The sequence below is a fragment of the Sinocyclocheilus rhinocerous genome, unplaced genomic scaffold (genome assembly GCF_001515625.1).
Source record: "Sinocyclocheilus rhinocerous isolate Xijiao unplaced genomic scaffold, SAMN03320098_v1.1 scaffold2637, whole genome shotgun sequence".
NCBI classification, from domain to species: Eukaryota; Metazoa; Chordata; class Actinopteri; order Cypriniformes; family Cyprinidae; genus Sinocyclocheilus; species Sinocyclocheilus rhinocerous.
The window spans coordinates 477,660-502,821 of NW_015641805.1; the positions used below are offsets into that span (position 1 = coordinate 477,660).

At 36.9% G+C, this 25,162-nt stretch overlaps 1 protein-coding gene across 1 annotated transcript in view; it reads right to left on the bottom strand.

Moving 5' to 3' along the window:
* Positions 1–2,440: 2,440 nt before the first annotated feature.
* The window catches only part of LOC107755308 (double C2-like domain-containing protein beta), a 45,179-nt gene continuing 22,457 nt past the window's right edge, over positions 2,441–25,162 (bottom strand). Inside the window, exons 6-12 of the mRNA XM_016572066.1 lie at positions 23,478–23,587; positions 18,146–18,272; positions 17,950–18,006; positions 17,018–17,142; positions 8,827–8,908; positions 7,055–7,151; positions 2,441–4,581 (exon numbers count right to left, since the gene is read on the bottom strand). Of these exons, the coding sequence (XP_016427552.1) occupies positions 4,451–4,581; positions 7,055–7,151; positions 8,827–8,908; positions 17,018–17,142; positions 17,950–18,006; positions 18,146–18,272; positions 23,478–23,587 (729 nt within the window). The 3' untranslated portion in view covers positions 2,441–4,450. The remainder of the gene's footprint in view (positions 4,582–7,054; positions 7,152–8,826; positions 8,909–17,017; positions 17,143–17,949; positions 18,007–18,145; positions 18,273–23,477; positions 23,588–25,162) is intronic.

The window sequence follows — 25,162 nt, forward strand, 5'->3', positions numbered from 1 at the left end:
GTAAGAAAAATATCCATATTCAAAACGTAATAATCACTTTAATCTAGCTTGCGCTCACTGTTGTACATGGAAGCAGTTCCGGGGGAATCATTGGATGAACTAACCCTTTAAGTGTGTTTAGAAACAGTCATGAAAGTCTACTCCGTTTACTGTCCACTTAAGTGTTTCATTCGTTTATTATCTTCAAGTACAGGTTTTTAATGATTTAATTTTAGGATTACAATTAGGCTTACTTCTTTTTCACAAGGATATATGTTGTCAAAATAAAAGCATTGCTGTAATAACATCGGAATCACTTATTCTGGACTTCATTTTGATACTGCAGCCTAAATTAAGTCGGCAGTCATATCCATAGCCTGAAGAGTTTTGTTTCCACATAGAGCGACAGTTGGGAGAAGCTTTTGTCAACCAATCAAATGAGTTCTATGATGCCGTGCCAGAAAAGCTGACCAATGACAGCAATCAAAACGTGATTCTCATCAATCAATGGGTGGCAGAGAAGACAAACAATAAAATCACTGAGTTAATTGATTATGTGGATCCCACCACCTCGTTTGTTTTGTTAAATGCTGTCTACTTTAATGGTAAGTGACATTATATATCTGAATACTGTACCTGTTTATTTTGTATGACACTTGTCATAAAGTTTGTTTGTATTTCTTTGTGCTTTACAGGTAAATGGAAGACAGTTTTTGAACCAACAAATAAATGGGAAAACTTCATGAAGTTTTCAGGTGAGGTCATAGAAGTGCAGACTCTCTACAGCTCCAAGTATAACCTCCAAATGGGCTACAACAAAAAATTACAGGCTGAGGTAAGTGTCGCAATTAATGCACAAAGGTCATTATTAGGAAATGGTGCCGTTTGTGTGCATTTGAGACCATTTGACTTGATACCAATATTATTAACCGAATGCTTAACTTAGTTACATTATTTTATAGATTGACCTTGTTTAGTGTATAAGGCAAATTATTATAAAACATTGTTTGTTTTTCTCTTCAAAATATCAGCCAATTTGCATGCCCCCTTTCACCATATTTAAAAAATATATATATTTATTAAAAAAGTGCAACCATGTAATATGTTTTTAGATAGTTCTGAGGCAAGTTTCTCTTAGTCTTTATTCGTGTCTCATCAAGCTCTATTATGGGAAAAATATCAGTGATTACATTTATTTGATTTTTTTCTATAAAATTTTGCGTTGGCAAGAAACTAGATACTATGATTTACTAGATACTAGTGTGGTGCATTTCAAAAAGTATACCTATAGATAAATACATACATTTAAAACACATAAATAAAAATTACATCAAAAATGTTGAATTAAATAAAATGATGTTATCTAAATAGAAATAATTAAATAATAAAATATAACTAAAAGAAAAAAAATCCTTAATTTTACATAAATGACACCATTTCCTATGAATGAATTATAAGCACTTGTACGTATTTGTACAAGTACAAACACATACATTGCAGAACTATTTCTCCAGGTCGGAAAGTTCCCTCTTACGGGTAAAAACAGCCTGTACATACTGATCCCGCGCACAACGTCAGAAGAATCCTTTGTATTGATGGAGAATAATATAAACAAAGATTCTATTCTATCAATGGTATCTGAGATGGATAAAATCCCAGCCCAAACCGCTGAGGTCATACTGCCTAAAATTAAACTGACAGTGGACACACAACTGGAGGACTTACTGAGGAAACTGGGTAAGAAAGTCACTTAATTTACTCCAAAATGCTGCATCATTTACTCATCTTGTTCCAAACCTGTAATCCATTTTCTCTCACCTCTTCTTTTTTTTTTTTTTTATACATATGTACACAATCCCATTTTCCATACAACCTAAATATTATCAGAAAATCATGCCCTACAATATATTCCAAGTCATATATTAACTTTTTGAGAAGAAAATCAGAAATGAGTCATTTTTCACTGAAAATATTTAGAATTTTTTTTGGCCTGTTTCTCACTCAAAGCTATGATATGGCTTCAGGTAACTTGGAATATAGTGCAAAAGTCATATGGACCACTTTTATTATATGTTTGTGACCTTTTTTTTTTTTTTTTTTTTGGGTGCTTTTTACTCCTTTTTGGCAACAATGAATGGAAAAAGGAAGCATGTACACTTAAAAAATTCTCATTTTGTATTCCATGGAAAAAAAAAATAACAGCATGCATATTTGGAACAAATGTGGATGAGTAAATCATGACCGAATTCTCCTCACCTCTCCTCAGGTTTGTCAGATCTCTTCCTAAATCCTAACTTGTGTGGAATATTTCCGGAGGAATCGGAATCATTTATCTCAGACGCCCGTCACAGCGCCTTTCTCTCGCTGATGGAGAAGGGAGTGGAGGCCGCCGCAGCCACAAGCATCTCTTTTTCTCGCTCCTTCTCTTCTTTTGCAGCTCTACAGCCCTTCGTTCTGATACTGTGGAGCGATGAGGCTGGCGCTTCTCTTTTCATGGGAAGAATAATTAATCCAATTAATCCATAAAAAGAGAGAGATAAAAAGACATCACAACAGTGTCACGCCACAAAAAAATAATCAAACTTTCTTTTATCACAAACAAATGCATTTATGTAACAATATCATGTTATGCATAGAGTTAGAATGCATGCAGAATCTCAGTCATTAAAGATGTACTTTACATCATGCATTCGTTATTTATTTTCCATGAAATGACAAGAAATCTGATGCATGAATGAAAGGTCATAAGACTCGAACGCACAAAACTCGCTCTCATTTCCAACAGCCACTGTTGCACCAATTTATTTCGGAGACGCAGTTACAGAGACCGACACACGATGGCAGTCACATCACATGTTCCACACAGACAGTCAACTAGGACACGTGAGCGAGATTTGAATAATCCTCCTTCAGTTTGACCCTCGTTCATTAACGCTCCCCGGAGTCCCATCTTGGCTGGCAGGTGGTGCCAGTCCATTATCTAAATGCCATGCTGTTTCATCAAAGGTAGCCTGGATTGTCCCAGTTCACTGAGCAAAAACAAATACCCTTAGATGGGCCCATTGATGGATATTAGGACAAACATAAGCACTGCAGATCGGTGGTCCATCAACGCATATGTGACATTGACTTGGCATGCAGCAGCTTAGAATAACATTTGATAATTATACACCGCTTAGGCCATTCATTTGATAACTCAAATGTAAAAAAAATAATAAATAAAAAAACACAGAATAACTCCAAGTCAGGAACGGCGACGGGGGCCATAAAAGCACAGGGTTAACAATACGTTTTTTTGTGCAATTAAATGCATAAAATGTCTTCAATCAAGACCAGATGAAAAGTAGATTCAGGTAGCTGATTTACGGAATCTAATAAACAGCTAATAAATGCAATCACACAGATACAATTACAGCCGAAATTCCCACGCATGGCAAGAAATGTGCATCGTTTCACAGATCTTATGTCAACACATTGTCAGGACGACAAAGCAAGTGTGACAAAGCGAACCGACCCAGATTTTGTGTTCTGACCCAAAGACGTACTTGACAGGTAGTTTGTCCTTCGAAGGATTCGTTTGATTGCTAATTTAACCCCTAATGGGGCGTGCAGTTGTGCATGAGGCCTGCCAGAGGCGATTCACCCGCCATACTGGCACTGTCCTGGCGGTTAGGCCTCTAAACCAGTAGAGGGCGCCGTAGAGAGAGCGCGAAAAAAGTCTGTCAACGTGCATCAGCGCTTGTTTTTGTTTGTTTTTTGTTTGTAGGAGACTGTACAAACATTCAACAGAGACACGTACAAAGACAAAACACAGACAGGGACATTCACACACATTCGTGTTGAGGTGACTGTCGTTTGGTTCTTCTCGAAGTGACAGGCAGCAGTTCTTGAGTGAACGTTTAAATCCATAGACAGCTCCTTTCATTGCTTTAGAGTTCCTTCATACGCCGTCCCTTGTGCTTTTCCTGTGCATCATGTTTTTGTCGGGCTGGAAGAGACTGTAAACTTTCATACGTAACAAATACATAGGTACACATAAACATTTACAGTCAGCTGGATGTGTTGTGCTTTGACAGTGTGCAAAATTACGGCACCACCAACTGTAACAAACACCAGGATGCTATTACACGTTTAACATGTAATAAACAATAACACAATAATATGGCATGAGCTCCTGTGGCATAGTCACAACACAGTACGATTTCACATAAGTGACGTGTAGACCAGAAAAAGGGGTCGATTGTTTGTGCGTCACAATCTGGGCTTGTGATCACACTTGCTTCTTTCTCATCACAAAAGAATGTGACACTTAGCTGTACAATAGATTATGATGCTTTTTTTAACGCATTAATATTGAATGTCGTCATCATCATCATTCTCAGACTGAGCATTATTGCATTTCTTTATCATTATTACTCCATTTTTCTTGTATTATTTTCAGAGGATGAACTTGTGTGTGCTTGTCTGTGTGTTAGTCACTGCTAGGGGCTCCTTGCTGTGTCAGTGTGTGCCAGTACTCCACTTTCTTTCCTTTGTATTTTAGACACTCAAACCAGTGTTTCAGTCTCTCTCCTTTTGCGTTAATCCCCAATTCAACACCACCTGAGAAAGAGAGAGAAAGAGAGAACAATAGCAATGAAAAATAGCAGGGCTGGATGATTATGACCAAAAAAAAAAAAATCATAATGAATTATTACACTACTGTTTAAAAGTTTGGGGTTAGTGAGATTTTTAAAAATGTTTTTGAAAGGAATCTCTTATGCTCACCAAGGCTGGATTTATTTGATCAAAAACACAGTAAAAAGCATAAAATTATTAAATATCATAATGTAACCGCTTTATTCCAATATGCTGAGGTGGTGATAAAGAAACATTTCTTATTATTATCAATGTTGAAATCAGCTTTTTTTAAATCAATTTTTGTGAAAACAATTTCTTTCCAGGATTCTTTGATGAATAGAAAGTTCAAAAGAACAGAATTTATTTATAATTATTTTAAATTATTAGAATAAATATGATGCATCCTTGCTGAATAAAATTTTTAATTTCTTTCCAAAAAAAAAAAAAAAAATGAAAAAGAAAATTTTTTTAATTCTTACTGACCCCAAACTTTTAAATGGTAGTGTATTTTCCTTGATATTTTAATTGCATTTTTTTGTGTGTTAGGCAACTGCATGCTATATTTGTCTAATATATTCTGTTTTATACTATTTTACCCTGGGTAGTAATTAGATGCTTATTTACATATTTATGAGGTTAATAACACCAAGCGGAGAGTGATGATGAGCATGCAACCTCTTTCAATACCTGCTTGTCTATATTCGCACATAAATCTGTTTTAAATCTTGTGTTTACAATGACAGTTTTAAATTTCCCAATGGACAATGTAACTAAAACAGCACATGAATATTTAATTGATGAGGTAAGCATTATGGTTGGATGGATGTTTGCCCACCATAACATTCTAGCACATGCTATCTGCTTTTTAAAATGACAAGAGTATATTATATTACATACATACATATTGCTTATATACTGTATGTATAGACTGTGGCTTCTGAAGCTGAGTTGTTCTAGACACTTCAGCATGTCTCTCCTTAGTCTAACACCTGAGCTTGCTCTGAATAATGAAAGTGCGTGTGAGTATGTTGGTGGACACAAGCTGCGTTTCATTTAATTAGGCCCCTCACGTACTGAGATCCTGTCCCGCTTCGATCACTCCTACACAAACACACACACACCTCACATCAATACCACATGCTCATGGCCACGAGCAAGCCATGACAAATGAACCCTACGCATGACATTCCTGCCATAGGGAATGAAAGAAAAAGAAAGGAAACAGACAGGGAGCGGGTGAAAGAAAGCGAGTTGGAAAGATCCAAGAAAATGTTAAATAAATACTAAGCTTCATTGCACTTGTCAATCCGAGACCTGCGTCCTGGGTGTGCCTTCACGCCTGGATGTCTCTCACAAGCCTCCATTAATTCACATCCCTTCATGTCTTTACACTTCTGTTGATCCCCCCCATCCGTTCCTCAGCCATCCCCTCTAAATCAGTAACACTGACATCAATTACTCTCACTGTCCCAATCATTACATAGCGCTCGTGTCATTCAACCATAAATAAACATGTCACAGCACAAAGCTCAAGAGATTTCTGTTCTAGACCCTTCCTCTGTTTCTTTTCATTAAGGGACAGTTCAGCCAAAAATGAAAATTCCGTCATCATTTACTCATCCGCATGTCTTTCGAAACCTGTATGATCTTTTTCTTCTGTGGAGCACAAAAGCAGTTATTTATAGCAGGCTGCTCTTTCATTAAAAGTGAACAGTGACCATAGCTGTCGAGCGACACTTTCAGTGATTAACGACTTAAATTTCAGTCTGTTCCTCACACAAAGTTATCGTATGATTCACATTGGACTACTTTTATGGTCCTTTGTGATGCTTTTCTGTTTTTTCTTTTTTTTTTGTGGACCCTTCCACTTTGCTAAACTACTCCTTTGGTGCTCCAAGGGAGGAAAAAGGTTTGGAATGACATGAGAATAAGCAAATGGTGAGATTTTTGGGTGAACTTGTATATAAAACTCTTTTCTTATTCTGCACAGGAAATGAGACATGCAAGTTGTAACATTCACAAACAGCACCATCTAAAAGGAAAGATCCATGTCAAAATAAGTTCAGCTCTATCGCAGCATCTGTGGCATGCTGACAATACCAGAGACAATCATTTGAGTTGTCGCTTGGTTTGCATTTCCATGGGAAGTCTATGCAGCAAATCAAGTCACTAGCTTACATACAATGTATATAACAGACATATTCTATAACTCTATTTTTTGCACTTGTATTACATTTTTCTGCAAAGTTGTGTGTATACAGTGTAAATACAGAATGCATAAGTAAGTATAGGAAAGACACTAAACTAACTAAACAACTGTTTCTGGTATAAGTCAAGGTTTTAACAGTTGTCATCAAGCGGCTTTCATTTTGAAACTGTGTGCACTTCATGTTTGGTGAAATGCTTCGCACCAAAGACTTCAAAGGAAATGAATATTTTTGCTTGTAAAACTCACCTATGAAGTCATTGCTCATGCCCAGGTCGTAGTCCCAGACTGAGATCTCCAGAGTTTTCTTGGGCAGCTGATCATGTGGGACTTCATAGGTAAACTCCTGGGTTGAAGAGGACAAACATGAGTTTTGGTAGAGGGACAAAACAACATTTATATTTACAATGAGTGGTCACAAGGTGTGGTCACACTCGACTTTGAGCATGCAAAATTACGAACAACAGGATAGGCTATCACATTCTAGGGCTTCTGCTTTTAAATAAATTATGACTTTTAAGTAACAAAAATAATACAATAAAATTTGTCATATATACCACCTACAACACTTTCCCATAAATTGCAAATCAAGTTTTTATTCTTCATTTTGAGTCGAGATCAATCTGTGACTATAGAAATTCACAGGTCAAAGTTTATCAAACTTGAATTTGGTATGCAGCCAAGAATGAAGCCTGCGTTTCCGCTCGCCCACATTCACATGAATATGAATGGATTTGAACAGAGTTGCATGCAGTCTAAAGGGCTGCATGACTGTGACAATATCCTAATTGTTACGCATTTCTCCCTGATATTTTATTGTGATTATTACTTTAGATTAAAAAGTTAACCAAGACTGCTTTAAACTCGTTTTAATGCCTTTTGTTTTCCATTGCATTTGTCTGACTGATGCTCAACCACTGCAAAAAATTGTGTAAAAGTCATTTTAGTTCAAGTAGACTTACTAAGAAAAGAATCGGTATTTTAAATTTTTTAATTAATCGCGAGAGCCATAATCTCAATTAATTGTGGAGCTTCATGTGACCACACCTTTAAAGGGGTCATATGATGCAATTTAAATTTTTCCTTTCTCTTTGGAGTGTTACAAGCTCTTGGTGCATAAAGACGATCTGTAAAGTTGCAAAGACTAAAGTCTAAAATCCAAAGAGATATTCTTTATAAAAGTTAAGAGTCAACCACGCCTACCTAAAACGGCACATTCTAACACGCCCCCACATGTCTGCGTCACGACGTGGGAAGATTTGCATAACACTGCTTACATGTTCACGCAAAGAAAGAAGGCGTAACTTTTATTCTCGCTGTAGTATTGTTGTTGCCGCCGGCGCCATGTCGTGAAGGCGCTGTGTGTTTCGTTGTGAAAGCGAAACTACTTTGTTTTATGGAGGACTGTTTCCTGATCCTGGGAGAGTAGACTACAATGCCTGCTGTTCTGACTCACAGACTGTAAGTACGTTTTCATTTGAAGGATTTGCCACTGATGATTCAAACGCGAGTTTTTTGGGCAGTGTAGAGTAGGGCTTGTTGTTTGTCATTTCTCTGATCACAAATGCAGACATGGTTTTATGTTTACGCAGCACGATGCAACGCAACGGTTAAAAAGACAGTATAAGTCATTATAATATGTAATTATGTCCCCACTGGATGCAACAAATGCCTCGTTTATAATGGGTTTTAATGTTTTTGTCTCGTCGCTCCGGCCGGGACACAGCATCACAATATGGTAAGGGGCGTAACATTTCCGTCACACGCTTGAGGTATTCGGCCAATCACAACGCACTGGATAGCTGGCCAATCACAGCACACCTCGCTTTTCAGAACGATGAGCTTTGTAAAAATCGACGCGTTTCAGAAAGGCGGGGCATAGAGGAGAAACAATTATGTACAGTATGTGGAAAATGTGTTTTTTGAACCCTAAACCGCATAAACACATTTCATTACACCAAATACACAAAATAATGTTCTTTTTAGCAACATCATATGACCCCTTTAATAGGAATACTAACCTCGTTAAACTCGGGGTTTAGAGTCTTCTTCTTCACTGAGGTTTTGTATTTGGACTTTTTCCCCATGTCAGGCTGCAAAACACTGATAAAGAGAAAGAGAAAGAGAAATAGCCAGAAATTAATCATTGCTCTGCAGTGAGAATTTTATAACTTCTCAAACATCAAAGCAAATCATTAGCCCGGTTTGTCTCAAGCTCACAAAACATCCATGACACAATCAAGGCAGAAAAAAAGCACAGACAAGGGTGTAAGAGCTCATTTTAGAGCATGACGAATTCTAGAGAGAGAATAGAGAGAGAGAGAGAGACCTTGTATAGTGAGGTGGCGATGATGGTGTTGTTCTGGGTGATTCATTCAATCTATTACAGACTGAGAGATGATAATCTCTAATTGAGGATGGATGGAATGAATGGATTGAGAGGGTGTTGGAGGACAGATGATGCATCCACAAGATCTGTGGCTCATGGAGTCATCAGTGGATAACCAATCAGGACTCATCATTTATTATTCATGAGAGATATCAACCTACACAACATGTTACAAGGAAAGAGATGGAGAGAGACGTGTGAACGCATGGGGATATGATGCAAGAGACATATTGCCATCTACATGGATCCATGACGAGTTATGAAACCTGCTTCCCGTACCCGAAGCAGTTACATAACACATAGAGGCTGAACAACATTAAATTGACTATGACTGAATCGTGCCGGTGTATATTTGCACATGACATCTGTGTTGTTAGAGGCTGATTAAGTAAAATAATTAAACTAATCAAGTAACTGCAATTCAGAAACATAAATTAGCTTTTTAAAATGACGAAAGCACACATGACTAGACTGTATGTCTGGATGGATATATGCTGTTTTTGGTGCTTTTCTCTGTCATTTGATGAATATCTGCTGCTAAAAAAAAATTATCAGAGCATATAATACAAACACAAAAATCTCTCAGATAAAATTAATTTAAATAATGCAATGTTAACTGGCAAATAGCACTGCATTTTGTGAATAATATACATAAAAAAATATAACCATATATTATATAAAATATATAATAACTTACATAAAACCAGCTGTTTTAATATATTCCCAAATTTTATGAGTGACCCATTTGTTGAATTCTGAACTCAATTCATTCAATTTCAGTCAATTGAAGTCATCCAATTGACTGAAACATTCAAAAACACCAATTCATTCATAAACAAAATGAGTTCAATGAAAAAGTTCTAAGATAAATTCCCCCGAACACGTTTAATATGCAATCTTTGATCATGCTCTAAATTTGAAATATATGCAGCCAAAGAAAAGTTATGGGAAACAGAAATGAGTTCACTCCAAGTCCCTACAGCGTCTTTTTGAGATGTTGCGTATGCGCAGTCACAACAAAATTAACAAATCAGTCTCTGAGACAACTTGTTATTCCAAAGACATATCAGATATTCACATAAAAGAACAAATCATTCATGAAAGACTGTACTACACAACTGCGCTGAACACACAGTTCTGTGACTATTGTGTCTTAAATTAGTTTCTTATAAGCTTATTTATTGAACTGGTGTATAAAAGCAATAACACACTTGCAATCACGCTGTCAGTTTCCATTAAATGTCAACTGGATAATATTGACGGATTATCATTTAACAGCACAGCGTGTGTTTGTGCAAAAAAAATGATTTACCACTGGATAATAACCACTGGACTAATGACACACTATTGAAACTAATAATAGATGCTTGAGTGGTGATTCAATATAAAATTAGCCAATCTTTAGATAATAATTGACTGATTTGCTGGTACATGTCAGGATATTAATCAGAATATTAATGATGTTTTATTTCTGTGTGACAAGCTTTATGTCACTGACAGGATGATTTTGCATTTCTAATGGCTTTTTAATGTCCTGTAAAAAGTGTTGGATATTAATTGGAAGTCATTTAAATTTACAACATTTTTGGATGGGTTCCCCTACCCCAGGCCCAATGAATAGACAGGCGTGGGACATGGGACATGTTCCAGCTGTTTCCTTCATGTCTTCATGGAAAGTTGTGACAAAGACATCAACGGTTTGTCAGAACTCGAAAAAGTTACAGGCGGATAAACTTGATTTAAATGGCAAAACTGACTGATACTAAGCATGCTAATATTAGATGCTATTACATTAAGCATGAGGCTCATAATGTCCTTCTCAAGAAGAGCTGCAGGAAATTTCATTCTTGATACCACAGGGTTCACTTCAGATCTAACCCTAAGGAGACAACTGTCGTCATCTGGGTAATTAAAAGAATAACTGTCGTCCTGGAATAGCCTGTCTACAATGACAACCGTCAGTCCTGAATGAAAGAAGAAATTTGGCATGGACAGAATGTTTTTCTTCTTGTCTTTTCTTCAGTCTTGAGTATTGGAAATCCTTGTGTAGCGAGGGCAAATTCAGATGAATAAGAATGACATTTTCAATATGCTAACTCCCAGTCTATTGGGCCCTATTCTTACAGAGCAAGTTCAGTTCATAATAGGCATGGCAAAACAAGAAAAAAAAATCATTTTACATAATATTTACATATATTAAAGCTGAAGTGTGTAATTTGTAATTAGTGCAAGCAGCATAAAATTAGTGTGTAATTATCATTCCTGTAGCTCAAACAGTAGCAAAGCTGAAGGTCATGGGTTTGATTCCAAGGGTGAATGCATGAACTTATAAGTACACCATGAAAGCAATGCTTTCTGCCAAATGTAAAAGTAATTTCTGTGCCACTAGTGCCATCAAATAAAAAAATGTGTATAAGTGTGCCTACATCCCTTCTATATTATGCAGAATTCATCAGATGAATATTATGTCCAAATACACAGTATTCATAAAATACTAGCTAAAAAATTCACGAATAGCTGAAACAAACAGAGAAATGTTCTGAAAGCACCACAGAGTTCCAATGTTGACATGTTTCCTGGAAATCAACCTGCTGTAGTTGACTCTGCACTGAGATAGGAGAAAGTATTTTAACATCAAGAAAATTACACACTTCAGCTTTAATGTGCACCTGCATCCATGTATCCGTGAATTAGTCACTAATTACATTTTGACTTAATCGTTTCTGCAATTAGTGAAAAATGCACGTTCAAGAAAGTCGGTGCATGATGCCAAGCGTCTGAATAAACATTCGAATGCGAGCCTAAATGTCTCGCCGTTGCAACAAGTTCAGATGAAAGCGGAACTATTGAAATTGTGTCCCGTGTAATGACATTAATTAGAGCATGTGCAATAATATCTGCATTCCCTTGTCTGTTATAATTATGTGGTGATGCCGAGGGCCAGATGAAAATAGAGCTGAACTCTACGGGGTCTCATTCATAATCATTACATACACACACACACAATCTGAAAAGTGGGGGCATATCTAAATCTCATCAGCCTCTCTAAATACACATTAGAAATATCATTAGTTTTAAATGCCTCGTTGCCACAGATACACTCATGCGAGAAAGTACTTGAAAGCATAAAACTAAACTTTCCAGTAGGGATGCACCGATACCGATACTGGTATCGGTATCGGGCCCGATACTGGTCTCCCGTACTCGTACTCGTACTCGTTAAAATGCCCCGATACCAAACGCCGATACCACACAGCACGTGATAAGCGATAAATTCAGACAAAGAAACACCGACAACAGAACAACAGACAGCAGAAAGGAGTTAAGGATGTCTACTACGAAGTATATGTATGCAATGAATATAACATTAAACATTCAGTATTAACGCCTGTATAGCTGATGTGAGCGAGCTGATTAACAAAGCACGCTGAGTGGATTGAGCGCGCGGCGGCGCAGATGCGCGAAAATTATCTGACATTATCAAGCTGAATTTGTTCTGACACAGTTTAACTCTGAGTTCTTGTCATATTTTATTACCATTTTCTAAACTATAGCGAATAAACTGTGATAATGTGAAAAATTTTGAAGGTGTCTGAATAAATTTTGGTTTGACTGTATCTATTTGATAAATAAAGTTAACCAACTAACATTATACATACCCTTTTGGTTTCTGTACCCAATATTTAAAAAATTTACAAATGCAATAAAAATATCGGTATCGGTACTCGGTATTGGCAAGTACCAAAAATAGAAGTATCGGTATCGGGCGAGTACTGGAAAAAGTGGTATCGGTGCATCCCTACTTTCCAGACACGGCATTGTTGTGACAGATATGATATGAATATAGAAAAATGCGTACGTTTGTCAAAGAAGGCTTTTCTTCTTTGCTGTTGTTCATGTCCTCGCTCCTCAGGAAGTTTACTTTCTGTCAGCGGCTCAGCGCAACTGTGCCAGGCGTACTTGAGTCATGAATATTAATTATTTTGTGATGTTCACCCTAACTGATTTGCTAAAAAGTAGACATTTAATGCTAGCCTCAGGTGGATTACCGTTTACCATGTGCGTGTTTGTTCACTATAAAAGCATCTGATTGACAGAGGCTTCTGCAACATTAGATCAGAATTGACCTGATTTTACTTTCTTAATACACATTCCTGTTCTTATTATTTTTGGTGCATGTTATTCGAAAGAAAATGAGCATCTTTAAATGCTTCTGAAAACATCTTTCCATTTTGGCTCATTTTTAAGCCCCCTTAGCTGTTATAAATTCACTGTAAACCACGGCTTCATGGGGCTTATTGCTTTTATAAAACGGTTATTCCATATACGTAGTAAGGTTTCACAGAATAAAACAGAGCAAATAAAGTGTAATGATATAAATAAAAACAGTATTCTTCCACCAAACAATCGAGGATATTAAGAACAAAGTTTATCCGTTTTTACCGAGGCGATTTAAGGTAAGTTGTAAACAGAACACCACATCTGCTCTTGTGTGTACATCTGCCGGCGCCGGCATTTTTCTAATTAACAACGGTTGTTTACGGCGACGCAAAGAATTGTGGGTTATCTGTAGCAGCGAAGGATACACCTCATGCATCCTCCGAATTCCTGTGAAAGAAGGTCGCATTCGAAGGTCGCATTCGGAGTGTCCTACTTGCTTTTCTGAAATGAGACAGCCTCGATGACGTATGCAACCTTCGAATGCGACCTCCGGAGGGCGCAGCCTTCTAAATGAGACACAGCTAATGTAGTTCCTCAGAAACGGTTGTGGTTCCAACAAAGTGGTTGCCGAGCAACAGACAGAAGTAAACAAAGGTGTATGTTTGTAGAGTAATTTACAACAGCTTCGAACTGTATCTCAATGATCTCAACCAATCAGAATCAAGGACCGGAACTACCCGGTTTATAATGGTTTGCAAATGTGTCCCATCAACTTTTAAGTCATTAATTTAGCCTTTTTATCTTTGCAGTCCAAGAAAATAAACCTCTTTAAAGCATAACAATGATCAGATAATCTGAATTTCGAAATTTGCATAAGTGCTTGCCTCTGCACGCACATAATCTCCGCTGGAGATAATAATTAATCACTGATTGGCTATGTCTACAAATTATTTGCTTGGTTAATTACATTCGAGATGTTTCGAACACAGCTGATGTGTCGATTCCTTTCCTGAATTTCTCTGAAAATGCCTGTAGCCTTGCCTTAGCACATTGATTAAATAGATTTCCTTCTAGCAACCTGGATATGGTGATTACATTCACATACAGGAGAGAAGAGATAGAGAGTTGTGGGTAAGCTTCCCTGCTTAAGCTTCTTCGGTTAAAACCAGACACTGTGTGTTGACCGAGAAAAACATCTCAGGAAAAAAAGCTGCCCCTCTCTAAATCTAGAGATTTAGTTTCTCTTTCCCCCATGAAACAACTATAGTATTGATTGGGCCCCAGTTTCCCTCAACAGTTAATCCCTACTTGTGTCCAGTTTCGTGTTCCCTCTATTACAGACTAAGCCAGTCCGGCACTCAACAATAACGATGGTATGCTGACCCGGGGCCAATGTGAGAGAGTTAGTAGCTGACCGACACAGATGGAATTTTGACAAAATTAAGAGAAATACTTGACTGAGAAGCATCTGTTAGAATGGGTTAAAATGACAAACCAATTAATATGCCATCATTTTCAAACAAATAAATGTAAAAATTATTAACGTGGTTTAGTGGTAAAATTTCTAGATATTATTTCAAGCTGAAATATTATTTTAAATATTTTTTTGGAATGATAATTGCTTTTAATAAAGAAAAATAATTACAAATATAAATAAATAAATAAAATCAGCCACAAAAAAATAGAAACAAAATCATATAAACATAATGTCATGGAGTTTATCCACAGAATTATAGCTGTATAATTTCTAGATATTATGCAAATTGTTTTCAGTTGTTGTAATTGTTTTACATAAGAAATAAAACTAATAAAATAAAAATGACATTTAAAAACATAAAAAAAAACATAAAATAGAAATACATAAAAATAAAAAAATGAAATTGGAAAATTGATAGGACGGGATTTAAAAAAAAAAAAAAAAAAAGGATTTTTGCTCTTTGTTGAACCTTACCATTTAGCCCTCTTTCAAAATGTATATATAAATTTATATTTAAATGTAAATTATTTACATTAGCTAATTGGTGACACTGAAAACACTTGGTTTTTACATTATTGGTGTATTCCAATGATGTCGCTTCATTTTATTTGTTAGAATCCATTAAATTATTACAATTAAAGCCTTTATTGCTATTAAAAAGACAAGAGTGACTGATGCAGAAAATCCAGTCTAATAAAATGAGTTTGCTGCTTCAATAAATTCCAGCTAAATTCAGCCATAACTGGAATCAACCTCAGAGGACAAAAAGCCAAATAACATCTGGTCCAGCGGTCACAATGCACAAACAATCCCAGCATCCAAACAAGCCATGCTGTCATTCGTGTCACGAGAGATGGAGTCAAAATTTCCACCTTATCCTAAACTATATTGACAAGTCTAGTCCTAAACAAGCGCTAAAGCAGCTGTCACACACACATGCACACGCACACTCCCAGCAGTCTATCCCGCTGTATAAAAGCAGTCCACTCTCTAACAATAGATTTCCACTGCTCCAGTGAGCCCATCAGTGCCTGTAACTGGCACGATAAACAAGGAAATCCTATCTCCTCGGAGCAGATAGCGGAAAAAAACTCCTCTGCATCACACAACACATCAAAATACATTCACGATAAGAATGAACAGGACCCCATCGACAGAGAGAGAGAGTGGTCCAAGATTTATGCATGCTTTATCAGACTTGAGCGGAGAGAGAGAGAGAGAGAGAGAGAGGAATGGATAGTGTCGAGAAGAAGAGGTATGGCAAATGATAAAAGAACATGTGATGGGAAACCGAGGGCGGGAAGCCGAAGCTAAGAACGCAGCGACCGAGTTTTTTCTGACTTTCCGCTTGCCTCTTGACTCTCTGCATCCATCTCTATGCCCCATTAATTCTCTATGCCTCTAAATAAAATCTCCTCATGTCTTATTGTGTGGGTGGACTTTGAATTACTCTTCGCAAGAACCCACAGGGGGATAAATTATGATCAACCAGAGGTACAGAGAGAAATAAATCACCTTGAAATGAAATCCATAATGCTAACTAGGAGGAGGGTAAAGCCAATGAATTGAGTCATATCGCAATAACATGTACTTGCGTTCGCATGATGCGGTGCTATGCAATGATTCAAAAGAGGACAAACAAAATGATGCTTGTTAAAACTTGTTTTTTTTATCGTAATAAATGTGAAAATTAAATAAAAGCTGTGAAAATGATAATCATGCCCACCATTGACTCACTACAGGAGCCCTGGGGATTGTACTCGTCTGCTAACATGCTTTAACTCTATTTGAACAACATCGGTGCTTTGAGGTACTGATTACAACATTAGATCCACTTGTGTGGGGATGTAGGCTCCAATCATCACACAAAACCCATGGATCTCATCTCAAACTTCTAAAAAACAACAAAACAAACAAAAAAACAGTCTGTTCGATGACTATTTAATGCATATTGCAAACAAAGTTGGAAAGCCCTTTTTTGGATCTGGTTTATTCTGACTGCCTGGCTTTTTATGCTTTTGCAATGCCAAAAACTCTGACTTGGCATGAATAGGTGTTTGGACTAAAAGCTTCCACTTTATTTTTGGCTTGGAGGATACTGGACATGTGACCCCACCCACCTCTTTATCAATTCCTGTAACTTTGCCATCGTCCACTCTTTAAAAAAAATGCACCAAAGACTCACATTTTGACAAAAGGGTCTGAGTATCCATTCGAATCCATGGCGGCCAGGTGGGCACAGCGAATAATTCCCACAGTCAGAGAACTTTTCTCTGTGACGTACAGCAGAGAGACCAGGATACGGCCACGCTAGAGATACAGAGAAAGACAGACAGGCTTGGTTCCACTGATCAATATTCAGACCATCAATAATACATTAAACAATATATCTCAGTAGGGTACAACCAGGCTAAACATCCCCTTAGGAACAACATGACTGTTTTTGTAGTTCTCAATAAAATGATTATTTTTATTGTATACAAATGGAATAACAAAATTTGCATAAAAATTATTTTAAATTTTTTTAATAATATATATATTCTTACTGTATTTTGGTCAAATAAATACAACCTGTATTGAGCATAAGAGTCTTTTGAAAGGTGTGAGTATATACTTGAAACTCCTTAAGCAAAGGATGTTTTTGCTGTTCATTTAATATATTTCAGAATTTCATAACCTGTTAGCTAAAATTAAAGAAATACTTTTAGAGAACACCATATACAATATAGTACAGGCAAAAATTATAAGACTTGTCTCAAAACGTTCACTATAATTTTAGAGATTCTCATTAGTCACATCCCAAAAAAGTTATTTTATTATTATTAAAAAATATATATTATTTTTTTTATTATTATAAAAACTTATTTTAAATATAATTACCTTATAATCAGCTACTGAATATGATAACCTTATGGACCAGGACAGTTTATCAGTCCAAAGTGGAAAAACAAGTGTTCAGAAAAGTGCTTTTTTTGTTAATTGGTATATTTCTTTCATCCTGGGGGCTTTGTCCTCGTTGTGCCCTCAACGTGAGTATTCTACAATCTGGGCAGTTTCAGTGTAAATAGGGAGTTTGCAGAGGTCTCAAGTATAGGATGGAAAGTATAGGATCTTTACCTCCTCTTCTACAACAGAAGCCCCAGGATCCACTGCCTGGCTGTTACCCTCCCGGGTCTGTAAAACCATAGAAAGGTTATTAATAATACAGCAAATACCCAAACACTAAATTATGCATAGTACAAATTCCAATGGATGTAACCTCACAACAGCCACAATGACTCACTCACACACACACACACACACACACACACACCTGTGCAATTCTCTCGAGGCCCATGTTGTATTTCTTGCTCTCTCCCTCCTTGAGTTTCTTGAGGGCCACCCTGACTTCACCTATGAACTCATTCCGTCCTAAACGATCCATATCACACACACACAGCCTGCAAGAGAGAGAGAAAGATGGCACTCAAAATTCTTCAGCTCAACTCTCAAGACAGAACATGTTAAGCGTGTTGCACGCACAGCCAAAGAGAGAATACGTCAAGAGAGGCTGAGGCTCTGAGCTGAGAAGTAGGTGGTGGTATTGACTAGAGGCATGGTCATAATATCGCTTTTGACCATTTAATTTGTGCTGATAAAAGCTTTTGGAACCATCAGATATCGGGAAATATTTACACTTATGTTAATATTTTCCTGTTCAACAGCACCTCTTTGAGCACCCGAATATTACTAAAATCAGATTGGTGACAAAATTATTTCAGATAAAATATCATCTGTATTTAAATTGAGCCAATCTGCAAGACTAGATTGCTGTATAAAAATAGCCACACTATTAATTTTAAAACATTTCATGCATCGCTATTTGGTGGCAGAGCTATTTAATCTACAGCTTCACAAAATAAAACAAATGACACTGTATCTGAGTTGGGCGTTTGCAATCTGAATTAATCATAATGATTTAAAAGACATGGTTATGGCAAAAAACACCAACAACAATAAAAAAAGTTAACATCTTTTGTAATGTCTTTTTGGATGCACATGTAAAAACAAAAACAGTGCTGACAGTTCAGCCTTATTCATGAATGAATAGTTCATGAGAGTCTCTTTGATTCATTTGAATTGACACTTCTGAGCCAGTTCTTTTAATAAACAAATCAACTTTAATGAGTCACAGGTCTCCAGGGGTGTGAAGTAACGAATTACAAATACTCACGTTACAGTAATTAAGTAGTTTTTATCAGTAATTGTATTTTTTTGAGTAGTTTAAAAATTGTGTACTTTTACTTTTACTTTAGTACATTTTAAGTGATGTATCAGTACTTTTAATCCGCTATTTTCCTCCGTTTGTGGTCGTTACATGCTTATTTTAATTTAATAGTTTTTTGGACAAGTACTTTTACTCTACTCACACTACATTTTTTGGAAGGTAATGGTACTTTTACTTGAGTATATTTTTTCAGTACTCTTTCCACCACTGCAGGTCTCTACAACTGAAGAGTCATTTTTTGAATCATTCAAAAGAACAAATAATTTATCTATTTTATCTAATTTTATTTAGTCTATTTGATTCATTTATTCATCAGATACTGGGAAAAATGAACACTTATGTTAGTTTTTTGCACAGTTTACATTGTCCTGTTCAACAGCACCTTTATGCGAACCTGAATATTACTAAAATCACTTAGAAATATCAGTGACAAAATTAATTCAGGTTAAAATGACTTCTGAAATTAAACTGAGTCAATCTGAAAATCTAGATTACTGTATAAAAAGTGTCACACTATTAATTTTGAAGCATTTCATCTATTTGGTGGCAGAGCTACCAAATTTAAAGCATCATGACAAAATAAATTATACTGTATGTTAGTTGATGCATTTCCAATCTAAATGAATGATAATGATTTAAAAGTAATGGTTCATGAAAATAATAAATCTCTTGTCTTGTCTTGCTGGATGCACATGCAAAAACAAATAAACGGTGCAGCCACTGAAGTCTGATTCATGTAAGAGTCTATTTGATTCATTACATTTGACTACTGTATTGACACTTTTGAGCCAGTTCTTTTAATAAATGAGTCAACTTTAATGAGTCAAAAGACTACAACTGCAAAGTAATTTTTTTAATCATTCAAACGAATCATTCACTGAATCTGCCAGAATGCTTACTGAATTAACATCTGACTCACTGAGCCGCATCATAAATTTCATTCATGTCTGACTTGAAACGAACCTCTTTCACAGTGTTTGTGTCCTTAATCCTCTATGGATGACATTATGAAATATGATGAGAGACTTAAATCAGCATAATTACTGACTGGTTGCTCAATTGCATAAAGGTAAAGTAACAAACTGCAAGTTAAATTTCAGTTTTTTTATAATAATATTTATATTTTAATAGATTATAAATGAATACAAATTAAAATATGCTATTATAAATATGCCATATTATTTTTTCATCAATATATCAATTTTTAAAACGATGGGTTAATTTGCTTTCCCCCCAACTTAGTTATTGGAACCTGCAAAACCTTTTATCGGTCAATCTCTAGTATTGACTCTGAGAAAGAGGGAGATTAAGGGAACAAAACAACAACAGCAACCAGAATGAGAAAAGAGGAATTTAAGCAAAGTGCCCAATGTAAGAAAAGACAGATGGTTTTTACGTCAGCGACAGAGATGTAACGGAAAAATAAAACTGAGTAAAGAATATACTGTATGAGGCAGAAAAAACAGGATGAGGAGACAAATACCAAAATGGAGGAGAGAAAGAGCTGAAGTGTTAATGTGGGTGTCAAAGAGCGAGAGCGCGAGAGGCTGCACGCAAGCAGATGACACTGACATCATGATCTTGTTGGCTTCTCACTTCCTTCTAGGGCTCGATTAGTCATTCCTTCCAGGCAGGTATGTACACATGCTACCATAAACATATGCACACACACTCGTGTGGAGGTGGATAATAGGTGCTCTCTACTTCCTGTAACCTGTCCTGGGGACCGTTCTTCCTGAAGCTGCTATTTATTACTTTGAGCTTTCCTTGTTAATGTCAGTCACAGTGATTATGTTGAGAGTTTGCATGCATATGGAAGTCACCAGCATGCAGGACATCCGAAAGACAGGTACTATTCAGTGTTTATTCAGTACTGAACTGTGAGTCAGATGAGTCATGGGCAGACCCACGCAGTATTTCACAAAAAAAGCTCCACAGGTTTCTGGAGAATTTGACTGCTCGATATTTTGGGTTTTTCACATGTTTATTAAGTGATCATATGCTAATTCAATTAATGATTTCAGCTACCATTAAGAATGCAGTACACCCTACTTCATTTAACACATCTTACAATCTAAAACTGCTCCAAACAATGATAGAACAATAAATGGATGGATGGATGAATAGATGCATGGATGGATGGATAGCTAGAATGATAGAAAGATGGATAGATCGACCAATCGAACGGTGGATGAATGGATGAATAGATGGATGGATGGATGGACAGACTGACCAATAGAATGATGGATGAATGGATGAATGGATGGATGGACAGATTGACCAATAGAATGATGGATGGATGGATGGACAGATGGACAGATAGCTAGAATGATGGATAGACTGACCGATAAAATGATGGATGGATGGATGGATTGATAGACAGCTAGAATGCTAGAATGATGAATAGCTAGAATGATGGATAGATTGACCAATAGAATGAAGGATGAATGGATGGATGGATGGATGGACAGATTGACCAATAGAATGATGGATGGATGGATGGATGGATGAATGGTTGGATAGCTAGAATGATAGAATGATGGATAGATTGACCGATAGAGTGATGGATGGATGGATGAATTGACCGATAGAATGATGGATGGATAGCTAGAATGACAGAATGATGGATAGATTGACTGATAGAATGATGGATGGATGGATGGACAGATGGACAGATAGCTAGAATGATGGATAGACTGACCGATAAAATGATGGATGGATGGATTGATAGACAGCTAGAATGATAGAATGATGAATAGCTAGAATGATGGATAGACTGATGAATGGATGGATAAAAGGATAAATAGAATCAGAAAATGTATCAAATTGTTTTTGCTCACTTGGATAAATCTAATTACTCCACCCCTAATTGTCGAAAATGTTAAAAAGTTGTCAAAAATCCCTCTCCACAACTATTAAACATCAAACTTCTGATTGGCGGTAATCGCTGCATCATACATTTTCACTCTAGTGAGGGTAGAAAAATGACGCTGTAAAGTGTCACGTCTGGTTAGGGCAAAGAGTCAGGGTGTTTTTAAAATCTGGCACAAATTTGTCAGCTAGGCTCCTAAAAGACTACTCAACTCACACTGCCTACTAATAAGCAATGAACACACATACTGTACGCTTACTATGATGGCGACTCCAGTAATAGCATAGGATGCTTTACTATAATGGCACAATAGCACTATTGATAACGCAGTCATTCTTCAGAAAATGTTCCCTGCCAATAGCCTGCCAGCAGCAGTCATTGTTCTCATGTGGGAAATGACATTCACATGACAAAAGACAAGCTGACGATAGAATATGGGAGGGCCATATGGGAGGAAATATTGTAAATATGGAACTACTATTTGCTCTGCATAACACCTCCAAAATCTTGCATAAAATATGAATTCCTCTCGCCTCACCCTTCACTGAACAACTGCAGCCGGATTTGAGATCGGCCAGCTGTCACAGCCCAGACACAGTCACCGTGACAAGGTGCTGACGCTGCCCATGGTGACACTCCATCTATGCCCTGGGCTCCGACAACCTGCTCTTCGGGATGATGGTCACAGAGCGTAACAGAGCAGAAAGAATCATCGAATCAAACTCATCCTTTGGGATTCCAAAGTGGCAAGAATCCATGTTCACCACAAGAAACAGATCGGCACGTGCTACTTTTGGCACACTGTATGCATCTAATAGTTTTTTTTTAATCGACAAGAAGTTTCTGTTAAAAAAAATCACAATTTCTACAAATATCTCAGCATACTGCAGAAGCAAAAATCTCTGGATTGAAGCACTGAGGTAAATCGGGGTTGAGTTAAAAAACCTTTCAGCATGAAACTCGAATTTTTCACGGTCTCAACCAAAAAGTGGAACAAGTAAAGCAAGCGGCTTCGCTCTCTCTTTATCTCTGCCTCTCTCTCATCCCATGAGAGCTCCTGCTAGGTTTGTTTCCCGGCTGTGGATCACAAGGGTTTCTATTACATTTCTAGAGAAATTGCCCCTATCTCGTTCTGTCCTCTGAGTTTTATTGCTCAAATTGTAGCGTACCTCTACACAGAAGGTTAGACCCAAGTGTGGGTGTTACTTTAAGGCTATTGTGTGTTATTGCACCACAGAGACGTCCACTACATGCTGTCGAAGACACACACGCATACACACAATGTGCTCCGAGTGACACTATGCTTCTGCAGAGTTTTCTTGACCTCAAAGTAATGAAATTCACACATGTAGTTCACACATGATATCATTGTCATTAATAAGTCGGACGGAGACACTCATGGGATTTGACAGAGAACCATATGTTCAAAGGTGAATTGGAAGTGCAAGTAGAGACAAAAATACTTGAAGCTGGTGAGGATCATGGGAAACAGAGGTAGTACAGTACCTGAGGGTTTTGGTGGTCATGTCAGCAGCCGTGATGCCGTGATAGATGAGTGTTTCGTTCCACACTGGATTCAGCGTGTTCTTTAAAGTCTTAGTGCGCAATTTATTTGCCTGAAAAAGAGAGGAAGGGTGTATTGAGACTGATAACGAATTTCATTTATACACACACTGGGTCAAGACAAAGCTGCTCGTGCACAATTTTTGCTGGCTTTGCAACAGCTGTGCACACACATAAAATTGTTCTTACCATCAGTCTAATGATGAACCCAGATTATTGTAAATGAGGGAGCGCATGCTTCAGTTAGTCATTAGCATAAGACACGCCCAAACCATCTCCATATAAGGGCTTCCACAAAACCTTTCCTATCTTTCTTCACTCTCTGAAAATGCTCTCTAAAGATACCTCTCACCTGAGCACATACAGCAATATTTTCTGCGTTTTCTTGCTAAATCTATCTAAGACTGAGCTGTATTTGACATCATTTTTATTACTCTGAAAGTAACACCTGAAGTAAGATTTATTGTGGGGTAGCTAGTGAATTTGTATTATTAATTTTATTATCTATATATACTGGTTTAGGCAGTAGGTTTACTATATATATATGCATATATAATTATTACACATATATATAATAAGATCAAATAAAAATATTTAAACATCTACAGATGCATTTACTTGAGACTGGGAAGCAAAGTCTTATTATACACAAAATTGTGCAGGAAAGAAGATTTATTTTCAGAAAATAGCTTATAATTAATCTTTTCTTACCCAATTTTAAATATTTAACCTTAAATCAAGAACAATAGAAGAAAAATAAACTTAATTCAACATACATTCTCTGAAAACAATCATTTATCTGATCTGAATGATGCTTAGACATTTCTACTGGAACGCAAGACTGATGAAAACAATGACTTTTCTTCAGTGCAGGTGAGGTTGAAATACTTTCTCAAACATTATTCTATTAAAATGGAACTTTAATTTATCACCATATACCCAGTGTAATGTTTCCACGACTTTCACGCAATGTCATCATAGAACAGCACCATGAGCTTATTACTGGGACAGTCCCCCCTGGAGCAACATGGGGTTAATCGCCTCGCTCAAGGGCATAACTGTGATGGTCAAGCAACCCTGCGGTCAACAGCCTGAGCCTTAACCACTACACCGCATACCCCAGTACATCCTAAATGAAGAAACTGAGCTCTAAACTCACCACTAAACTAGAAGCTCAATCGTCCCCAAAATAAACATTCTTTCACGTTTCACCACCTAAGAGCATTTGGGGAAATAATTAGCACCCCCCAAGCTCCATCTGTGCAGAAATTACCACTGCTGTAAATAGTTTCTGAATTTAAAGAATCTGTTAGAATCAGATGCTGCTCAGATGTGCTACAGTTGTTTGCACTTTGTGCAGTGGGTGTTGATGTAGTGGTTAAGGCTCTGGGCTAGGAACTGGAAGGCTGCTTCAATTCCTACAAAGCACAACCCATGAGTCATCACCACTGTGCCCTTGAACAAAGCACTTAATCCCAGGTTGCACAAGAAGTTCTATGGTGATTTTGTATGAACATCACAGAAATATGTATAAATACTGATTTGCACATAACTGCAGCTTAAATATCAAGGGCCAGATTTACTAAACAGGGCAAATTAGCGTGAGAGCACAATTCCAAAACAGCGCT